At 47.3% G+C, this 18,707-nt stretch overlaps 1 protein-coding gene across 1 annotated transcript in view; it reads left to right on the top strand.

Annotated features, from left to right (window-relative positions):
* The window catches only part of PLEKHN1 (pleckstrin homology domain containing N1), a 31,434-nt gene extending 15,113 nt beyond the window's left edge, over nucleotides 1-16,321 (top strand). The window contains exons 6-16 of the mRNA XM_081341082.1: nucleotides 1,689-1,813; nucleotides 3,045-3,194; nucleotides 4,159-4,239; nucleotides 9,509-9,578; nucleotides 9,899-10,053; nucleotides 11,655-11,840; nucleotides 12,693-12,965; nucleotides 13,146-13,292; nucleotides 13,567-13,788; nucleotides 13,923-13,971; nucleotides 14,596-16,321. Coding sequence (XP_081197208.1) covers nucleotides 1,689-1,813; nucleotides 3,045-3,194; nucleotides 4,159-4,239; nucleotides 9,509-9,578; nucleotides 9,899-10,053; nucleotides 11,655-11,840; nucleotides 12,693-12,965; nucleotides 13,146-13,292; nucleotides 13,567-13,788; nucleotides 13,923-13,971; nucleotides 14,596-14,765 — 1,628 coding nt within the window. The 3' untranslated portion in view covers nucleotides 14,766-16,321. The remainder of the gene's footprint in view (nucleotides 1-1,688; nucleotides 1,814-3,044; nucleotides 3,195-4,158; nucleotides 4,240-9,508; nucleotides 9,579-9,898; nucleotides 10,054-11,654; nucleotides 11,841-12,692; nucleotides 12,966-13,145; nucleotides 13,293-13,566; nucleotides 13,789-13,922; nucleotides 13,972-14,595) is intronic.
* The last annotated feature ends 2,386 nt before the right edge of the window (nucleotides 16,322-18,707 follow it).

Genomic DNA, 18,707 nt, shown 5'->3' with positions numbered 1-18,707 from the left:
ATGAATAGAATAGAATAGAATATTCTGCTCAGGGTAGGAAACCCTACACCATTTCAGACAATTGGTTGTCCAATCTCGTGTGGCCTCGTGACAACGTGTTGCCATTAAGTGGGGGCAAAGCAGTCCATTTGAACAATGTTTAATGTTTTTTTCTGCAAATCAAAGACAGACTGAATGGGCTATCAAGGGAGAAAACAGCAGAAAAATGAACAGGAGGACGCCGTGTTGTCATGTTTTGCCGCAGTGTCAATTTGTGGGTGCCTCTAACAGGCAATGAGTGGGAAATACATCTCACCTTCCCCTCCCCCGCCCGCCCCTGTTCTCTGCCTCGGTTTCCCCAAGTTGGCACAACGTGGGAGAAAAGTTTCTCTCTGCTCGTAAACAGGGAAGGCATTTAATTAACTCTCTGCTTGTTACCAAACACAGGGGCAGTGCCAGGCCAAAGTACTCATTCTGCCGATAATGGCTTGTTATGACGGCTTGTGGCAGTCTGGGCTTATCTTGGCAGTCCAAGCATCATCGTACAGGCCCTTAATTTGTTTGATTAACAGGCAGGGCAGGAAATGATTAGGGTTTGAACTCTAGTCTGAACCCTTGATGGGAACCGGTGCGCAGCTCAGCAGAGTTCCTATGTTTACCATCAGGGCTGGATAAGGAGACCAACAGGTGATCCAGCTAGGAAAAAGCTGACACTGATAGGCATCCTGGCTTCTTGGAAGCTGGCCAGGGATCAACCCTGAAGGAGAATGATAGCTTTTCCCGACAACAGCTCAAAGAACAAACAAACAACCAAGTCAGATATACGCAAGGCTCTCTGAATATTGATCGATTATTCAGGCAGGAAGTACAGAACAGAAATGACTTACGGAAAAACAGTTGATTCTAGAATAAGCTGTAAATTTGGACTGCCCCACAGTTTTTATTGCTGTTTTCTCTTGTCTGTTTGTGGTTGGGAAGAAATGCTAACTATACCCCAGTCGAAGAAATAAAATAGAGGTACGATGAGGAATTTTTCAGTTTTACACCCTTGTTTGGTTTGCTGAATACAGGGACCAAGCAGAACCAAAGAGCTTTGGAGACTGTGAGTAAAATAAACGAAGCTTCAGACAAGGTAAAGTTGTGTCAACACAGAGGAGCTGGTTATGGGCAAAACAACTTCAGGGTGTGATAGAATGACAGCTCTGTTTAACTTGGCTCAATCCTTTTGATCTAAAGCCCGAGTCTTTCTTCAACTGCGTCCAGTGAAGCTTTGAACGATCTCTTAGAAAACATAACGGGAGAGGCCAGCATTTTCGGCAGGAAAAGCCTTTCCATTTTGTCCTGAGGGGCTGGCTTTCTATATGCAGGGAAAGAATTAATAAGAGGAAAGGCTTTGGTCGTCTTCCAGTTGCAGGGACAAGGACTCCCTTTTTGCGACCTTCCTAAGGACAATTGATTTTTTTTTCCAGCTATCAGGGTGTGCGCTGAGTCAGATTTGGTTCACATGGTGTAGTAAGATGGAGGGTTTGTTGTCACCGTGTGTTGGGGGGGGTGGGAGCACAAAGGGAGGCTCAGCTAATCTCAGTGTACACTTAGTTGTACTTTGACAATAAAGCTTCATTTCCTTTCATTTTCCCCTTTGCAAAAAAAAAAACCTGTGCAAAAAGTGAAGGGTGCAAACGAACTCCACGGCTGTCTTGCTCTTCTAGGCCCGCTGCTGTCCCCGCTGACCATCTACTGCCCCAGCCACGCGGAACTGAAGCACTGGCTCTACCACCTGGAGAAGCAGATCAATTTAAATGGAGGGCGCCCAGATTTGCCCCGGGAGACTCAGGTGAATATCTAGAGGTGGGCGGGGGAGATGATGCAACGACGCGCCAGGTCCATCGCTCGCCCCCCCCCCGTCTGCAAAAGGTGGCGTCCGTTTGTCCAGGCGGTGTGGGAGGGAGGGTGAGAAGGGAGAAGGGAGAGAAGGAGGAAGGGAAAAAGGGAGCGAGGGAGGGAAGGAATGAGAAGAGAGGGAGGGAGGGAGGAGGAGTGAGAAGGGAGAGGAGGAAGGGAAAGATGGAGTGAGGCGGGAAGGAAAGAAAAGAGAGGGAGGGAGGAAGAGAGAGGAGAGAGAGAAGAAGTAAGGGAAAGAGAGGGAGGGAAGAAATGAGAAGAGAGGGAGGGAGGGAGGGAGGGAGGAAGGAAGGAAGGAAGGAAGGAAGGAAGGAAGGAAGGAAGGAAGGAAGGAAGGGGAGAGAGGGAGGAAGGGAAGGGAGGGCGGGAAGAAGGAAGGGAAGGATGATAGAAGGGAAGGGAGGGACGAAGGAAGGAAGGGTGAGGAGGGAGAGAGGGAGGAAGAAGGGAGGGAGGAAGGGAAGAAGGAAGAAAAGGGGGAGGGAGGGAAGGAGGATAGAAGAGAAGGAGGGAGGGAGGGAAGGAATTGATTGGTGGGAAAAATGAACATCTCCAGGCCTGTAGAGGCAAATGTGGGTCTCTGCCTGACACCCTCATAATAAATAACAACAACAACAACAACAACAACAACAACAACAACAACAACAATAATAATAATAATAATAATAATAACAACAACAACAACAACAATAAGTTGGAAGGGACCTTGGAGGTCATCTAGTCCAACCCCCTGCTCAGGCAGGAAACCCTATACCATTTCATTTCCATAGGCAGACCTCCCCATGGGGTCTGGCTTCCCTAAAATTCTCCAGCCAGTTTTCCTGGTGTCCTGGGGAACTCTTCTCCAGCCCTCCTCCTTGCGGCCTCCCAGCGTGAGTCATTTTGCTGGGATGAGGAAGAGAGCAAAGCAGCCGATCGGCCTTTCCAGGCTGGCTTTTGACAGCTCAGCCCTGCCAGCGGATGATGCTGCCCCTGACATGCCCCGGGAGGGCGCTTCGATTCCAGCTCAGCTGGAGGTGGAAACTGGCAGGGCTGGGGGTTTTTGGCGGCCTTTTTCAGCCGCAGGCACCCAGCCTGCTGGTCAGCCTGGGCAGGGGGTCTGGAGAAGGGAAGGATGGGGCGATGGGGCGCCAGGGATGATGAGGTTTGCTTTCCCCTTTTAGAGGGTCTGGACGGAGGGCACGCCGGGCAAGGAGCAGCTGCGGTGGTCGATGCAAAATGCCCACGTGCAAGAATGGAAGGGCACCCAGCGCAAATCTCTGGGCGACATCCTGTGTGTCTCCAAAGTGAAGTTGCAGCATTTACCTTTCCAGGTGCAACACCTATTCTATTCTATTCTATTCTATTCTATTCTATTCTATTCTATTCTATTCTATTCTATTCTATTCTATTCTATTCTATTCTATTCTATTCTATTCTATTCTATTCTATTCTATTCTATTCTATTCTATTCTATTCCACCCCGCCCTACCCTACCCTACCCTACCTTACCCTACGTTATGATTTTATGTTATGATTTAAATCTTGAGTTAAGCCTTGGTGGTCCATGAACATGGTCTGTGGTCAGAAAAGTATTTAAAGGGGGTCCATGGTGAAGAAAAGGTTGAAAAACACTGCTGCAGAGGATGGATGGATGGATGGATGGATGGATATATATATATATATATATATATATATATATATATATATATATATATATATATATATATATATATATATATATATATATATATATATATATATATATATATATATATATATGAGATAGGGATGGATGGATACACACACAAACACACACACACGAGATAGGGATGGATGGATGGTAGATTAAACAGACAGCAGGCTTACACTTCCAGATATATACTTGGAAGCCTAACTCCTGTTTTTCATCCATTTATCCATCCATCTCTCTCTCTCTAAATGAAGCTCCTGGGTGTGAATGGATATATTCTGCTCTGGTGTTTCAGAATATCTCCATCTAGGCCTCTATTTTACCTCATTGTAGATTGTTATTATTGTTATTGTTATCCATAAATAAACAAAGCTAATCTAACTATGCGACCAGTAGTAATAATAATATTCTTATTAAACAATCTGCCCATCTCAGGTCCTTCAAAAGGACACGATAGGTGGGCAGAAATGCCAAATTCAGCCTAAACATCTGACTGACTGTGGGACCAACTCTAAATAATTCCTTTTTGCCTCTTTTTGCATAAGTAATAGGTATGTAGAGGGTAATAACTTTATCTGAAACCTGGTCTTCTTTGATCCCAATAGGAACAGCATCATCGCCTGTTGGTGCTCTATCCTTCTACCCTGGTTATCGTATCTGAAGAACGCAATGGCCTCTACTTCAAAGTAAGACAATTTTTTTGCTGGTATTTCCTTTTTCTCTAAAAGGTCATTTGGGTTGATAAAAACACATTATTTCTGGTTGCTTTTGTTGATGGGCAAACCCCCCCCCCCCCCCGACCTATTTCCCAAGCTTTGGAAAGCACGGAATTGCCCCAAACCGCGAGATGGGCAAGTACGTAAATTCCACAAATAAATAAGTAAATAAATACGAGCGAAGAGGTGAGAAGAAATTGCAATGGGGAATAGTGTTTTTCTAAAGTGGTCTTTGGGGCTTTTTTAACGGAACGACATAATAACCGGTGACATGTTGCAGCTTTCCGGATTTTGCAGGAGCAGCCAAGAATAATTTATTTTAGATCAGTGGCCTCTTAAGAGTTGGAAGGGATATCTGTTCAAACCAATTCTCTTTCCCACCCATCCCCGACCCACCCCCCCGCACCCGGAATATCTCTGCGATCTCCCCAGTTCAGGTGTTGTCTTGTTCCTTATGGGGGTTTAAGCCCTTAGTTCGAATCCTGCCCTCAAACGAACTCAACCTCCTCCGCTGTAGGAGAAGGTTTTCCAGCTTTACGACGCACCCACCCACCCTTATAAGATGAGGCGCAGATGAGACTCTACAGGGACGATCTTCAGAGGTCCAACTTGGGTTTGCAACAAGCGATGAAATCTAAACTGGGCTGTTCCCGGGTTTTTATTTCCAGTCCCTCCCAGCTGAATTTAGTTCAGGAGCATTTCGCGCTGATCTCCATCTCAGCCGGTTCCTCCAGCGTGCACAGGAGGTGGCCCGATCCTTGGCGCCGCGCCCTTGCCGGAGGGTACAAAGGCTCTCCGAGGGATGAGCACCCTGTCCCTTTAAAATAAAAAATAAAAGGCGCCAGGCTTTCCTTCTCTTGCAAAGCTGGTGGTGTCTGAATAGTTGTGGTTATGGCTCTGTCAGCAGGCTGGTGCCTGCCTACAGTCACATTCCTTGAACGGTGGCGCAAGGCCCAGCCCGAACGGTAGCCTAGTTCTCACGGAGCCGGCCAACCTATTTCTGAGCTTGCCAGGTGCAGGTGGGGGCCTTGGGGTGACTCAGCCCAACGCCTGGCGAACCGGCGTCTCTGGAATGAGGAAGCAACGGATACGGGGTACAGGGCCCTGGTGGAAAACAGGGGCCAGCATTGCTTCTCTTTCCTGCTGCTTCATTTGATGGTATTTAGAGTCACTCCAGATCTGGGGAGTGTGTGTGTGTGTGTGTGTGTGTTGCCTTAAGGAGAAGGAACCCAGTGATTGTCCATGAAATGCGTTTATTCCTCTGCCGGTTTCGCGTTTGAGGAGTCGGGAAGCCGTGCCTGGTTATAAATAGCCCAGGAACGGGTTTAAAAAATTTCCCCCAAGGGAGGATGCTTCGGATCTGGCAAATCGGCGCCCGCCCCCTGACTTGTGCCTTTCTCTCTCTTGGGTCCGACCCCCAAATCCAAGCAGGAAGGACCAGCCCCGTTTCTTTGGTTCTGCGAAGGGCGCACAAGCGTTTCTGCCTTGCAACGGTTTTGGGATTCCTTTTTAAAAATAGTCGCAGGAGTGAGAGTCGCCCAACATGTGTTGCAGAAGCTGCCTGTGGCTTTTTGGTTTGTGTGTGTGTGTGTGTGTGTGTGTGTGTGTGTGTGTGTGTGTGTTAGGACCCAGCTGTTGCTATTAACTGGCTGAATAGGGGCTTTTCAAAGTACAGATGCATTTTTTGTTGTTGTTTTTAAATGTGGTTGTTTGTAGAAGAATATAATTCTTGGAACTGGCTTTTGCTCCTGATAGTTCTCGCCCAGAGAGTTCCTATTTGCCCAATGCTGCCAATCTGGCTTAACTGTGGCTGGCATCCTGAATGCGCCAGGATCTGTTGGACAGGCTTCCTTGCTAGGCAACTAAAGGAACCAGGGTTACAATTTGATTTTCCAGTGGAGATGGGATGAAAAGGCGGAACCCTACGAAGATGCACGGCCTATGCTTTTCATCTCATCAAGAAGCTTCTTTCCAACTGGGCATCCCAGATCTTTTATTTTTGCAGGAGAGACCCCATCAAGCTAAGCTTGTTCCTCTCAGGTGGGACCAAAGTCTATAAGCTCTTGGTTGTTAATTCACAGCGGAGATGTACCTGGCCGACAGATTGGCAAACCTCTGGTGCCAACTGTAGGAACTTGACTTTGGGCAGACAAGTCTAGGCAGAGGGCCCCCCGTTTGGTCTCTGGCAGTTTCCATTCCTGTCTGATGGAGCTGAAAGTCTAACGGAGATCCTCCGTCCTCTGGGTCACGGTTGTCCCCCGAAGGTGCTTTTTCAGGAGGCAACTGAAGCTACTTGGATGAGAAGAGAGAGAGAGAGAGAGAGAGAGAGAGAGAGAGAGAGAGAGAGAGAGAGAGAGAGAGAGAGAGAGAGAGAGAGAGAGAGAGAGAGAGAGAGAGAGAGAGAGAGAGAGAGAGAGAGAGAGAGAGAGAGAGAGAGAAAGAGAGAGAGGTCCAGTTGCCTGCTGAAAAACACCTTTTGGGCATGGAGCTGCAAGGTGCAACCATTTGCAAATGGCCCCGGTTAGGGCAAGGAGGGGCGAGAAGACAATTGAACGGGGTCGTTTGTGGTGTGTGTACCATGCCAGCCTATGGGAATAGAGGAGTCAAGGATGCCCAACAGGGATCAGTGGAGATGAGGTGGTTAGACAGTGAATCGTCTAGAATGAAGAAAAGGAGAATGGATATCCAGAAGAAATATGGGACTAAAAAGTTTCACTTAGCATTTGAATAAGTAGTGGATTTATATGATGTTATCACTAGCTTGTAGTTATTTTATGAAGAGTTAAAGTGCGATAGAATTTAATATTTTATTGTTGTTTGCATATTTTAGATGATGTTTGTTTGTATTTTTATACCCTGTATTTAGCTCTGGGAAGTCGGGGAGGGGGGAGGGGAGAGTTGGGGAGGGTTGGGGAGAGGGGAGGGGGAGGGGAGGGGTTTTGTATTCAAAAATGTACTGTAAAACTTTTCAATAAAAAAAAGGAGAATGGAGGAGGAGGAGAGGGAGCAAAAAAGGAGAAAAACGGGCAGCAGGGAAGGAGGGGGAGGAAAAAGGGAAGGAACAGGAAAGGAAGAGAAAGAAGAAGCAGCAGAATGGGTTGGGAGGAGGAGGAGGAGGAGGAGGAAGGAGAAGAAAGAAAAAGAGGGGAAGGAAGGAGAGAAGGAAGGACAGAAAGAGGAAGAGTTTGTTACTGGCGTTGTCTTTGAACTGTGGCCCGTTTCCCCACGCCTTGACAGAAACGGATCTCCTTTTCCTTGTTCTACTGTCATAACCTTAGTCTGGCATTGCACTGAGTCCTTTCTTCTCTCGGCCTGACTCATTCCCCTGCCAATTTCACCTGGACTGGTTTTGCAGGAAAAAAAAACGCCACTCGGGGCGGGGTGGGGGGGTGGGATGGGGGCTAAAGAGGGGAGCTGGAGGAGGTCTCGTTTCCCCCACACACACTCCCCACCTCCTCGTGGGGCACAAGCTGGAGAAAGAGGAAGAGGGAGACAGGAAATCTGCGCGCTGGCGGGGACGTTTTTGCCCCGCAAGTCCTGAGTTCGGAAGAGCATCTTAAAAAAACAAGGGCCACCTCCCAATAAATGTGTTAGATGTTTTGTGCCAGCCATGGCAGTTCCCCAAAAAGGTCATCAGATGGGAGCAAAGAGGCTTCTTTGCTCCCACTGGTGGGTCAGGGGTCCCCGGCCCCTGCAGCCCCATTGGCGAGAGAGTTTTATGGTAAGGGAGGGGCCGAGACCCCCCATAAATACCTCTGCTCAAGGGGCTACTCGCTGCTTGCTCTCTGTTGTCTTTGTTCTCTCTTTTGCTTGCTTGCTTGCTTATCCATGAGCTCAACCCAGGCATGGATGCCTCCATGCCAGGGATCTCTTTCTATTTACTTTATCGTTAAATAAAGCTTTGAACGATTGCATCCCTGCGTGATGCCTTTTACTTGGAAGCACCTTAACGAAACATCGACCTCGTGAGACCATCTCACAAAATGGATGACTTTGGGGAAATCAGCCTGAAAGCCAGTACAGTTATCGTTCCATTCCTAGGGGAAAGACCAGAGGTCTGATCGATTATTACCCTTTGCCCTTTCTTCCTGAAAGAGGCTCTTCTGCACCCGTTTAGTCCAGGGGTGTCCAATCTTTGGCAACTTTGAGGCCTGTGGACTTCAACTCCCAGAATTCCCCAGCCGCTGTTATGCTGACTGGGGAATTCTGGCTGTTGAAGTCCAGCAGCCTTAAAGTTGCCAAAGATTGGACACCTCTGCTTTAGACTCTTCCCCTTGCGTTCATCCTTCGGCAGACACAAATGCAAACACACTTAATTTGTTCGGTTTTGCGGGGAGCAAGAGGGATCTTTGCTCCTTCCAGCTGAACCCTCTCCCTGAAAATCAGCCTCAACCCCTTGCAAAATTGCTGGAGAAGGAAAAAAAAAACAGGCTTTTGCAGACCCTTGAGGGATTTGTGGTCGGTAAACTCCGGGAGGTACAAAGTCCTTTAGGATAATGGAAGTTTTTCAAAACCAGGGAATGAACTCTAACAATGTTGACTTCAGACACAAGGATTTAGTCAACCATCGTCAAAAGCCCGAGAATCTCTGCAAAGCATTTCTTGAGATTGACCGGTTTTTAACTAAAAACAAGGGTGGTGGGGAGTGTTGTGTGAGAAAATGTCACAATATGAGTTTTTCCTTAAATCCTGTCCAACCTCTCTGGGGGATGCACCATTTTACAGCAGTCCTCACCTTACGACTATATCTGGCATCAGAACTTCCATCGCTAAGCAAAGTGATTGTTAAATGTTTCATGTCCGATTTTAGTGTGTGTGTGTGTGTGTGTATGTGTGTGTGTATGAATTTTGATTGTGTAACCATGGGGATGTTGTGCCACTTGTAAGGGTGAGGACTGATTGTAAGCAACCTTTTTTTCTTTAGTGCTGTTGTAACTCTGAACAGTCACCAAACAGTAGTTGTAAGTCCTCAACTTATGGCCACAATTCAATAATCAAAGTCACGTGAAGAATTAGTACCGCTTTACAAAAACCTAGTGAGGCCCCACCTGGAATGCTGCATCCAGTTTTGGTCGCCACATTGCAAAAAAAAGATGTTGAGATTTTTGGGGGGGAAAGTGCAAGGAAGAGCAACTGGGATGATTAAAGGCCTGGAGACTAAAACATACGAGGAACGGCTGCAGGAATTGGGTTTTAATATTTCAAATGGTGTCTGATTTTTCCCCCCCACTGCAAACAGGGAGAATTGCCTTTGAATGCCATCCAAGTGCAATTTGAGGAAAACCAGAAGACTGCCTTTCTAATAGAAGGTGGGTTCCTTGATTACATGTAAACTTGTGTGTGTGTGTGTGTGTGTGTGTGTGTGTGTTTAGATATCAAGAGAATACAGGTAGCTCTCAACTTACAGTCGGGATGAGAATTTCCATTGCTAAGCAAGTTGATTGTTAAAAGTAAGTCAGGTGCCTGGGGGAGACGCTGAATCCAGCCACGGACATCCCTCCATTCGAAAGAGACGAGGAACGGGGGAAGACACCCACGTGAGATTCTGAAGGATCCCTTCCCGTTAAGAGATCCGAATCAAAAACCTCCCGTTTTGTTCCAAACAAAAGGTGACCTCTGTTTCTTACAGGCCGGCTGATCAACTCCATCCGGGTGGTTTGCTCCAGCTACGAAGATTACCAAGAGTGGTTATATTGTCTTAAAACTGCTCAGTTCCGCCAAGCAGATTCATCCCTGTCTGGATCGGAGAGTTTCTCCAAGTTAAAGCCTTCTCACCTGGCGCAGGTAGGGCGCTGTTTCCTGCCTTAGCTTACAACACAATTCTGCATTATGCGTACGAGGAGAATGGCTCTTTGTTCCCTTGCTTAAATCCTCTTCCTAGTGTAACTCTGTCCAATAGAGTTGGACAAGCCAAGGCCTCTTAACCCAGACAGGACTAAGAACAAACCACAATGGCAGGATTCATTTGGCACAGGAGGCTTCACAAATACACGTAGTAGGTGGGTTGGATGCTAAAAACACTTCAAAGCTCCGTTTAGGTTAATTCCCAACAGCAGGAGGAAAATCACGGTTGGCCTATCAGGCAGGTGGGCTGGCAGACTTCTGGAAATAATATTGATTCAGCCTCTTTAAGTTGCTGGTATATTGTGCCTGTGAGCCCTTTGGAGTAGGTCAGATCAAGGAACAAACACTTAAAGGGATCCGGATGAACCAGGCTGAGCCCGAGGGAGGGAGGCATCAAAGGCGTCATCAGTCATGAGTCTCTGCATGCCCACAAGGGATCTAAGTCCAGCCTACCTTGAATTCCTTCTACTTTTCTCTCTCGCTAAATATCCTTGGCCGTTAGTAGTTCAAATTCTTGTACAGAGCTTAAGGTTGCAATAAATCTTTATACCCATTTGAACTGCCTGGGTCTCCGGATTTTCCTGGTGCTGGACCGGTTCTTGGGAATGCTACTTTATTGGTGTAGGGTTTTAATAGTACAATGTTGAAAGCGTTTCTCCCTACTCCGTCTTATACCTAGCAAAATCAAGCTCGGCTTTTCATGAGTTTCTTTCTCACCTTTTCCTCTTTCTCAGGACCGCTAGTCCCCAACTTACCACCACACTTGAGCCCAAATTTTCTGTCGCTGCAAAGTGAGGCATTTGTTAAGTGAGTTTAGCCCCGTTTTATGAGCTTTCCTGCTACCCTTCTTAAGTAAATCACTGCAGCTGTTAAGTTAGTAACACGGTCGTCAAGTGAATCTGGGTTTTGTCAGAAAGTTGCCAAAGGGGATGACGTGACACCCCCCCAGGACACTGCGACCGTCGTAAATATGAACCAGTTGCCAAGCGTCTGAATTTTGATCATGTGACCACGGGGATGCAAAGGTGGTTAAGTGTGAAAAACATTGATAAGTCACTTTTTCCAGTGCCCTTATAACTTCGAACAATCGCAAAATGAAAAGTTGTAAGTCGAAGACTACCTGGACTGTAAATAATGATTTTTTTCAATAAATTTCTGGGTGGTCTCCCATCCATGCTCCCAAGAGGACCCAGCCAGCTTCCCAAGACCAGCCAGGTTGTTACACTCACTTCAATGAAATCTGTCCAGATTTAATCACTTGCATCCTAGTTCCTAGCCAGCTTCCGTTCACCCATCTAAAACTCTAACTCAATCCCGAAACTCATCCTCTTTTCCAGTGTCCTTGTGATTTTGGTCGGTAAAGGAACGGTTGTAAATCATACTGTAGTCTCTTCAGAAACTAACCCCCTTAATGTATTTCGCTCTTCTCCCCCCTTCTCAAGGCCAGGACTGCATTCTTTCCCCATGCCAATCATGCAGTGTATTTGATCTTCTCTTGCCCGCCCCAAATTCCGTACATTTTAATTTCTTGGTTGGTTTAGTTTTCAGGAAGTGGAAGAGGGTCACTCACCTCAGAGGGCAGAACGAATTCCTGGACTTCTGCCGGGAAGGGGGCCACGTCCACCCACCACTCCCAAACCAGTACCGCTTCTCTGTCCGAGAGACCTTTGTTTGATGTGGTGTCCGAGAATCGGTTAGCTGAAAACTCCCTGACGCAACCAGCCTGCGTAAGTTGGACGTTCGAAATAATGGCTGGTGGGCTTCAAGCAGCAGCACCAACCTCGTGGGGGTCTGTGGGAAGAAAAAAAAAGGCGAGTTGACTTGAAAGATCTGGAAAGGCTGGCGTCCCTTGGGTGATCCTGGTTGTCCAGTTCAAGCCCACCCAAGATTGCCTTCAGAAGTTGGGGGAGCTTCATTGCTAGAAGCTTTCAAGAAGAGAGTGGACTGCCATCGGTCAGAAATGGTGTGGGGTCCCCTGCTTGGGCAGGGGGTTGGACTAGATGACCTACAAGGTCCATCCCAACTCTGCTATTCCTTTGTAGGCCCTTTCAAGAGTTCCTCTTCAAAAAATGTTGAGCGCAGCTGCTAAATAAGGGTTGCATCGTCGGAATATGGGCCCCGTAGGAAACCTTTAGTTTTATATTGAGTTCACAGGATTCCAGTTATTAATAGAAGAGAATATTTATAGCTCGGGGCTGAAGTGCGGAGGCCTTGGTCCTTTCTGAGCTTGGTTGTTTTTCTTGCAGACCTTTCATTACCCAACTTGGTAACTTCACCAGCGCTAGGAGGGAGTGGGGTTTGCACAGTGGAGGAGGAGGAGGAGGATTATGGGGTCCTCGGGTGCTCTCTGAGCTTGGTGATTTTCTTGCAGACGTTTCATTACCCAACTAGGTGACATCATCAGTGCTGGAAGGCGGTGGGGTTTTGCTCTCTGTTCACACACAAGCCACTGGTGAGGTTAACTAATTTGGTAATGAAACGTCTGCAAGCTCAGAGGATTCCCCCCCCCGCTCCCTTTTTTGCATGCCATGTAATTTTTCTGCTCAGGGATTCCTAAAAGGTGCCTCCTCTTGTTGCAGGCCTCGGGCACGCGAGCCCCAGCGGGGGTAGGAATGCCAAAAGCCGAGCTCAAAAGAAAAGGGAGTTCTCGAAAGTCCAGAGGGAAGGGCGTCCCGCCGCCACCGCAGCAGCCCCAGGGCCCCAGCGAGAGCGCCGACAAGAACAGCCCCTTCCCACTCGTCTCGAAGCACCCCCGTGGCGAGGGTGTCTCCCCCGTGTACAATGAGCCCTACTCAGCCTTGGCCCAGCAGGAGCATCCCGCCATCCGCCCGCTGCACCTGGACATAAGCCACGTACGAGCCGAGAGTAATCTTGGGATTTGGGAAGAGGCCCGGGGCTCTGGAGCTTGCTGGGCCAAGCCACCCTGCTTGCTGGGATGGAGGAGCATCTGGGATGGCCCTGCAGGTGCCCTTCCAAGGAAATGCACCGCTGGGTTTCTCACCCGAATGGACGTTTTTTCTCCCCCTCTGCAGCCGAAGCAGTGGAATGTGCCGAGGAGTCAGACCTGCCCGGCTCGCCAGGAGAACGCCTCTCTCTCGTCTTCCCCCATGTATGCCGATCCCTACACGCCCAACTCGCCCTCCTCGCACGGGGCAGCAGCCTCCTACTTCCTGGAAGAGGTGAGCGGGGCCAGGGGCACACAGGGAGGGTCCCGGAGCGATTGTACAGGCAGTCCTCGACTTACAACCGTTCGAAGTTACAACGGCGCTGAAAAAAGTGACTTCTCCTCCTCCTCCCTTTCTTCTTCTTCTTCTTCTTCTTCTTCTTCTTCTTCTTCTTCTTCTTCTTCTTCTTCTTCTTCTTCTTCTTCTCTTTCTCCTCCTCCTCCTCTTCTTCTCCTTCTCCTTCTCCTTCTCCTTCTCCTTCTCCTTCTCCTTCCTGTCTCCTTCACAGCTCGGGAGGTGTCACGGTCCGTCCACTGTGGAGCATCAGAATGGTTACCCAACCGTGCCAGTGTCTGTTCCCATCTGCCATCATCCTCTGGGATGGAAGAGCTTTCAACCGTCGTGTGGAGACCCCTGGGGGGAACCCCTCCTCGCCCAGAGAGGCAATGCCTCGGCCCCGGCCTTTCACTTTGCCACACAGCCTGCATCAGATGTCCATTATTTGACCACAGTAAGCGCAGCGCAAAGTCTCTTGAAGAGATTCGGTTCTTCTGGGTGGGGCCGGGGTAGAATCGGAAGACAAAACCGTTCTGTGAGTTTTGTAGCCCTGAACTTCTATTTTTGTCTCCCTCCACCTGCAAACAGAGCACCTCTTCCAGAGAAGGCCTCCAGATGCGTTCCTTGCCAACGTCAGGTGAGTCCTTGGGAGGCTTTGAGACTTGACCTGGATTGAGCATGGAAGAAGGCTGGACAATTCAGAGGGAATCCCAATGAAAGGGAGCCGTGCAACTCCAGAAGGAGCTTTCAAGGAGTGATCTTCCGCGGGGAAGGGATTGAGGTCTGGTTGGCTGCCCCACCTCCAGATCCTTAACTGTCTATGTGAATAACAGAAGAACAGAGTTGGAAGGGGCCATGGAGGTCTTCTAGTCCAACCCCCTGCTCAAGCAGGTGACCCTATACCGTTTCAGACAAATAACTGACCAGTCTCTTGTTAAAATCTTCCAGTGATGGAGCATCCACAACTTTTTAAATTAACAACAGGTTAATTGTTCTCACGGTTAGGAAATCTCTCCTTAGTTCTAGGTTGCTTTTTTCCTTGACTAGTTTCCATCCGTTGCTTCTTCTTCTGCCTTCAGGGGCTTTGGAGAATAGCTTGACTCCCTCTTCTTTGGGGCAGCCCCTCAAATATTGCAAGACTGCTGCCATGTCACTCCTACTCCTTCTCTTCATTAAAATAGACATACCCAATTCCAGCCACCGTTCCTCCTATGTTTTAGCCTCCAGTCCCCTAATCATCTTGGTTGGTCTTCTCTTCTAGATGAAAACCTCCAGGCCTACAACCTGCCCGAAAGAGAAGGGGAGCAGCTCGAATCGACCTATCACGACTACGCTGAGCTGCAGAGCTTCCATGAGGACTACAGTTATGACAACATCTGGGATACAGAGGCGAAGAAGCCGCCCTCCGACATGGAGATCTACGATTGCTGAGAGAGGGGTCCGTCCCCTGAAGACTTGAGAACGGGAAGAGAGGAAACTTGACTCTGTCTTTATAGTGCAAAGATTGGATGGTGGACTTCTGAAGGCCAGGATCTCCTAGCTACTTTGGGACACCTTGTCCCACTCCACTTCCCCCACTTCAGCTTGTGGTGCTATGAAAAACTTCCATCCACTAATCGGTTGTTTGTCAACACAAGAGATGGATCCTGATAATGTGGTTGTTATGAAGAAAGTTGCAACTGTCTCTATGGGCTCAGAAGCAGTCTGGACTCTTTGTGTGCCACTGATATTGCAATTCACCCCAAAATATTTAAAAACAAAAAAAACCCCAAAGCTTTATCTGCTAAGCGTTACTCCAAGGGACGAACGCAAAAGCTGGTTTTTAAAAGCCGCCGTTCAATCTTGAAACAGTTGAAGAAGCTGGACAAGTCAAAAATGGATTTGACTCTTCCTTGGATTAGGAATCTTGAGATGGCTTGTAGCAACTGGCGTGCAATTTCAAAAAAAAAACAAAAAAAACAGCAACCCCCTCAAAACAAACAAGTCTAAGACACTCTTCCCTGTTGCAAAAAAAAAGATTTTCTGCTAGCTAAAAGCACAGCTGTTATGAAGGTTTTCAAATAGACGGCCGTTGCTAGTGATTTATAGTCAATTATAAACTGCTCAACCAGTATGGAGCGTGGTTGCGTGCACACAGAACGTGCACGGGGAACGACAGCCAGTTTTTACATCCTGCGCACTTTTTTCCCAAGACGACTCATTTTCCCCAGCCAATCCTCTGCCTTTTGGTGTGTGTCATAAAGAAGGGGGCTTTGCGCTCCCACAGATGGAGAAATAGCATGTTTTGTGAAAGCTGGCTGGGGCTATTTCCTGTGTGTCTGAGCGTGCAACACCGCAACTGGTTTTCCCAGGGCCTAACACAGCCTGCCTTCTGCACTTGGGGGAACGGTTGCGTTCTCCTCTGCTGATGGTTATATCCTTTTTTGAAACACGTTGCTTGGTTGGTTACCATTTAAGTAATAATAATAATAATAATAATGCTTGCCGAGTAAGCGTGAGAAGCAGCAAAAGGCTTGCAGGTGGGCAAATGTGCCAGGAAAGTTGATTGTAAGAAGAGCCAAGGAAAGATGAAGAACTGGTTGATGGTTTCAAGAATCGGGAGTGTTGCCAAGTGAAGATTCTCTAGGACCCACATTATGTCGTGTGCATTATGTTGTGTTTGTTATTTATTATTCTTCGCTTTTATGGCCCACTGTTCCTTGAAGAAACCAATTTGATGGCATCTTCCCCTCCCTCCTTCCTTCCTCCCTCGCTCATCTTTCTCCTTTCTTCATTCCCCATTTTCTCCTTCCTTCCTTCCTTCCTTCCTTCCTTCCTTCCTTCCTTCCTTCCTTCCTCTCTCCCTCCCTTGACTTACTTTCTCTCTTTCTTTCTTTCTTTCTTTCTTTCTTTCTTTCTTTCTTTCTTTCTTTCTTTCTTTCTTTCTTTCTTTCTTTCTTTCCTCTCCTCTCCTCTCCTCTCCTCTCCTCTCCTTTCCTTCTTCTTTCTTCCTTTCCTTCAGGCAATGGGGTGGCTGGCAGACACAATTCTAGTTCACACTTTCAGTTGTTACATCCTCCAACTCTTTATAATGTTGCTATGGGCCAGGATACCTCATGGTCTACTTTTGTTACTTGAATTTAAAATATAAAATATATATATATATATTGTTCAACTGCCAACATTTAGTAAAGTTTACAGGAGGGCCTGGTTGGCTTGTCTGATAGTCTATTTAATAAGCAATTAAATGTGTTTGCTTGGGGCAAAGGGAGGGGAGATAATTTTTTTTTTAAAAAAAATAATTATTATTATTTAATTTAGTAAATAATCCCGGCTGTCTGACACCAGCTGCTTCTTGACGGCTATCGAACGAAAGCAAGAGTGGCAGGAAGTCGGTTGTGGCTGTAATTTCGAATTCCAGGTTTCTTTGTTGTACTTGTGTGTTTGTGTCTTGGGTCGATATGTGTTGGTTTTTACGTGAGCGCAAAACGAGATTGGATCTCAAATCATGCGGCTCAGTTGCGGTTGTGTGGCAGCAGTGGTAGACAATATTTGATGCAGATTTTGTGTGCATGGGAGTGTGGGTCAGTGTGTAAGGGCGGGAGGGGGGTGTTGTACAACATTGACACTGTTCTTTCGGTGATTTCTTTGAAGGCCTCTAATAAAGTTAATATAATTTGCGTGTGGCTGGTTTTTACTCTAACCAAAAACCAATTTTCCCCCAGGTATCCTCATTAAAGACCCATTTATTCGAACAAGCTGGCCTGGCCTGATGGGGGAACCTTAGGGTTTTAATGGGTTTTACATTTTGATTGTTTTAATTGGGCAATTATTTAATCTTTTTTTAACTTTTGTATTTCTATTTATATGCCCTGTTCACCGCCCTGAGTCCTTCGGGAGAAGGGCGGTATAAAAATTCAATAAATAATAATAATAATAATTATTCAAACACATCCCTTTTGCGAAATGCGCCGCGTTGTGTAAGTTTCCGAAAGCGACCATAATGATAATTTTTCAGAGGCAACCCTGTTGTAGGCACCGCTCCCTTTAGCCTTTAAGAGCATGAGGTGACCCCCGTGCAAAGACACCCCCTATTATTTCGGGGGGAACCCATTGTGTTTTGCGGCACTTCTTCAAGCAGTTGCAACAGATGTGTAAATGAAGGGCCCGGAAGGATGACGGACAGTTAGCCAATGGTTTGGAAACAAAGTGGGGGTTTTTCCCCCCTCCTTTTAAATATGACTGTATGGGAGAGAAACCCTTAACTGTGCACTGATATTAGTTACAATGTTTTGTAAAACTTCTGACCAGTTGAAAAGCGACAGTGTGGACAGCAAAATTCATCGGTCAACCTTAATTTGTGGTGACTTATATCCATGCACTCAAGAGCACAACTGGGTGAATTTTTTTTCTCTCTCTCTTCTCTTTTTTTGCGATTGTGAATAGAACTGGGAGCTTTGCTTAGAGTTTAGAGTTTAGAGTTTTATTTGATTTATATACCGCCCTTCTCCTTGGTAGGGACTCAGGGCGGTTCACAGGGCATATATAAAAAAGACAATACAAAAATTAAAAAAGATTAAACCCATGCCCAATTAAAACAGTAATACAAATTTAAAAACAATTAAAAACCCATAATCCCCCATCAGGCCAGACCAGCTATTTCAAACAGGTGGGTCTTCAGGCCCCGACGGAAAGTTCGGAGGTCTGGTGCCATCCGGAGCTCCACCGGCAGTTGGTTCCATAATGCCGGAGCGCCCACAGAGAAGGCCCTCCCCCTGGGGGCCACCAGTCGGCATTCCCTGACTGGCGGCACCCTGAGGAGGCCCTCTCTGTGGGAACGCACAGGGCGGAGGGGAATCGATGCCGGCAGCAGGTGGTCCCTGAGGCTTAGTCAGGTGCAACTCTCTCTGACTCACACACTTGTGTTCTTTTTTTATGCAGCTCAACACACACACACACACACACACTTCCTTTAGGCGAAGGTGGTGGTGGTGGGAACAGAGGTGTGTAACTATAACTGCTATTCTCCACCTTTCCTGGAATATCCTGAAATTTTTTGCTCCATGATTCATGATTCCCCTCCCTTTAGGCTGCCAATGAATTAATTCTTCTGCTTGTGACTTACGACCGCAATTTCTGTTGCTGAGTGAGTTTTGCTCCATTTGTTGACCTTTATTGCCAGGATTGTTAAGTGAATCACTGCAGCTGTTACATCGGTCACACGGTCGTTACGTGAGTCTGACTTTGCTTGTCAAAAGGTCGCAGAAGGGGATCGCGTGACCCCCCCAGGACACTGCAAAGCCGTCATAAATATGAATCAACTACCAAGCGTCTGAACTTAGATCGTGTGGCCGCGGGGAGGCCGCGCCGGTAGTCAAGTGTGAAAAAAAGGTC

This window comes from Vipera berus, assembly GCF_964194415.1.
Source record: "Vipera berus genome assembly, chromosome: 17".
In the NCBI taxonomy this organism is placed as follows: Eukaryota; Metazoa; Chordata; class Lepidosauria; order Squamata; family Viperidae; genus Vipera; species Vipera berus.
This window is presented reverse-complemented; position numbering and strand designations above follow the sequence as displayed.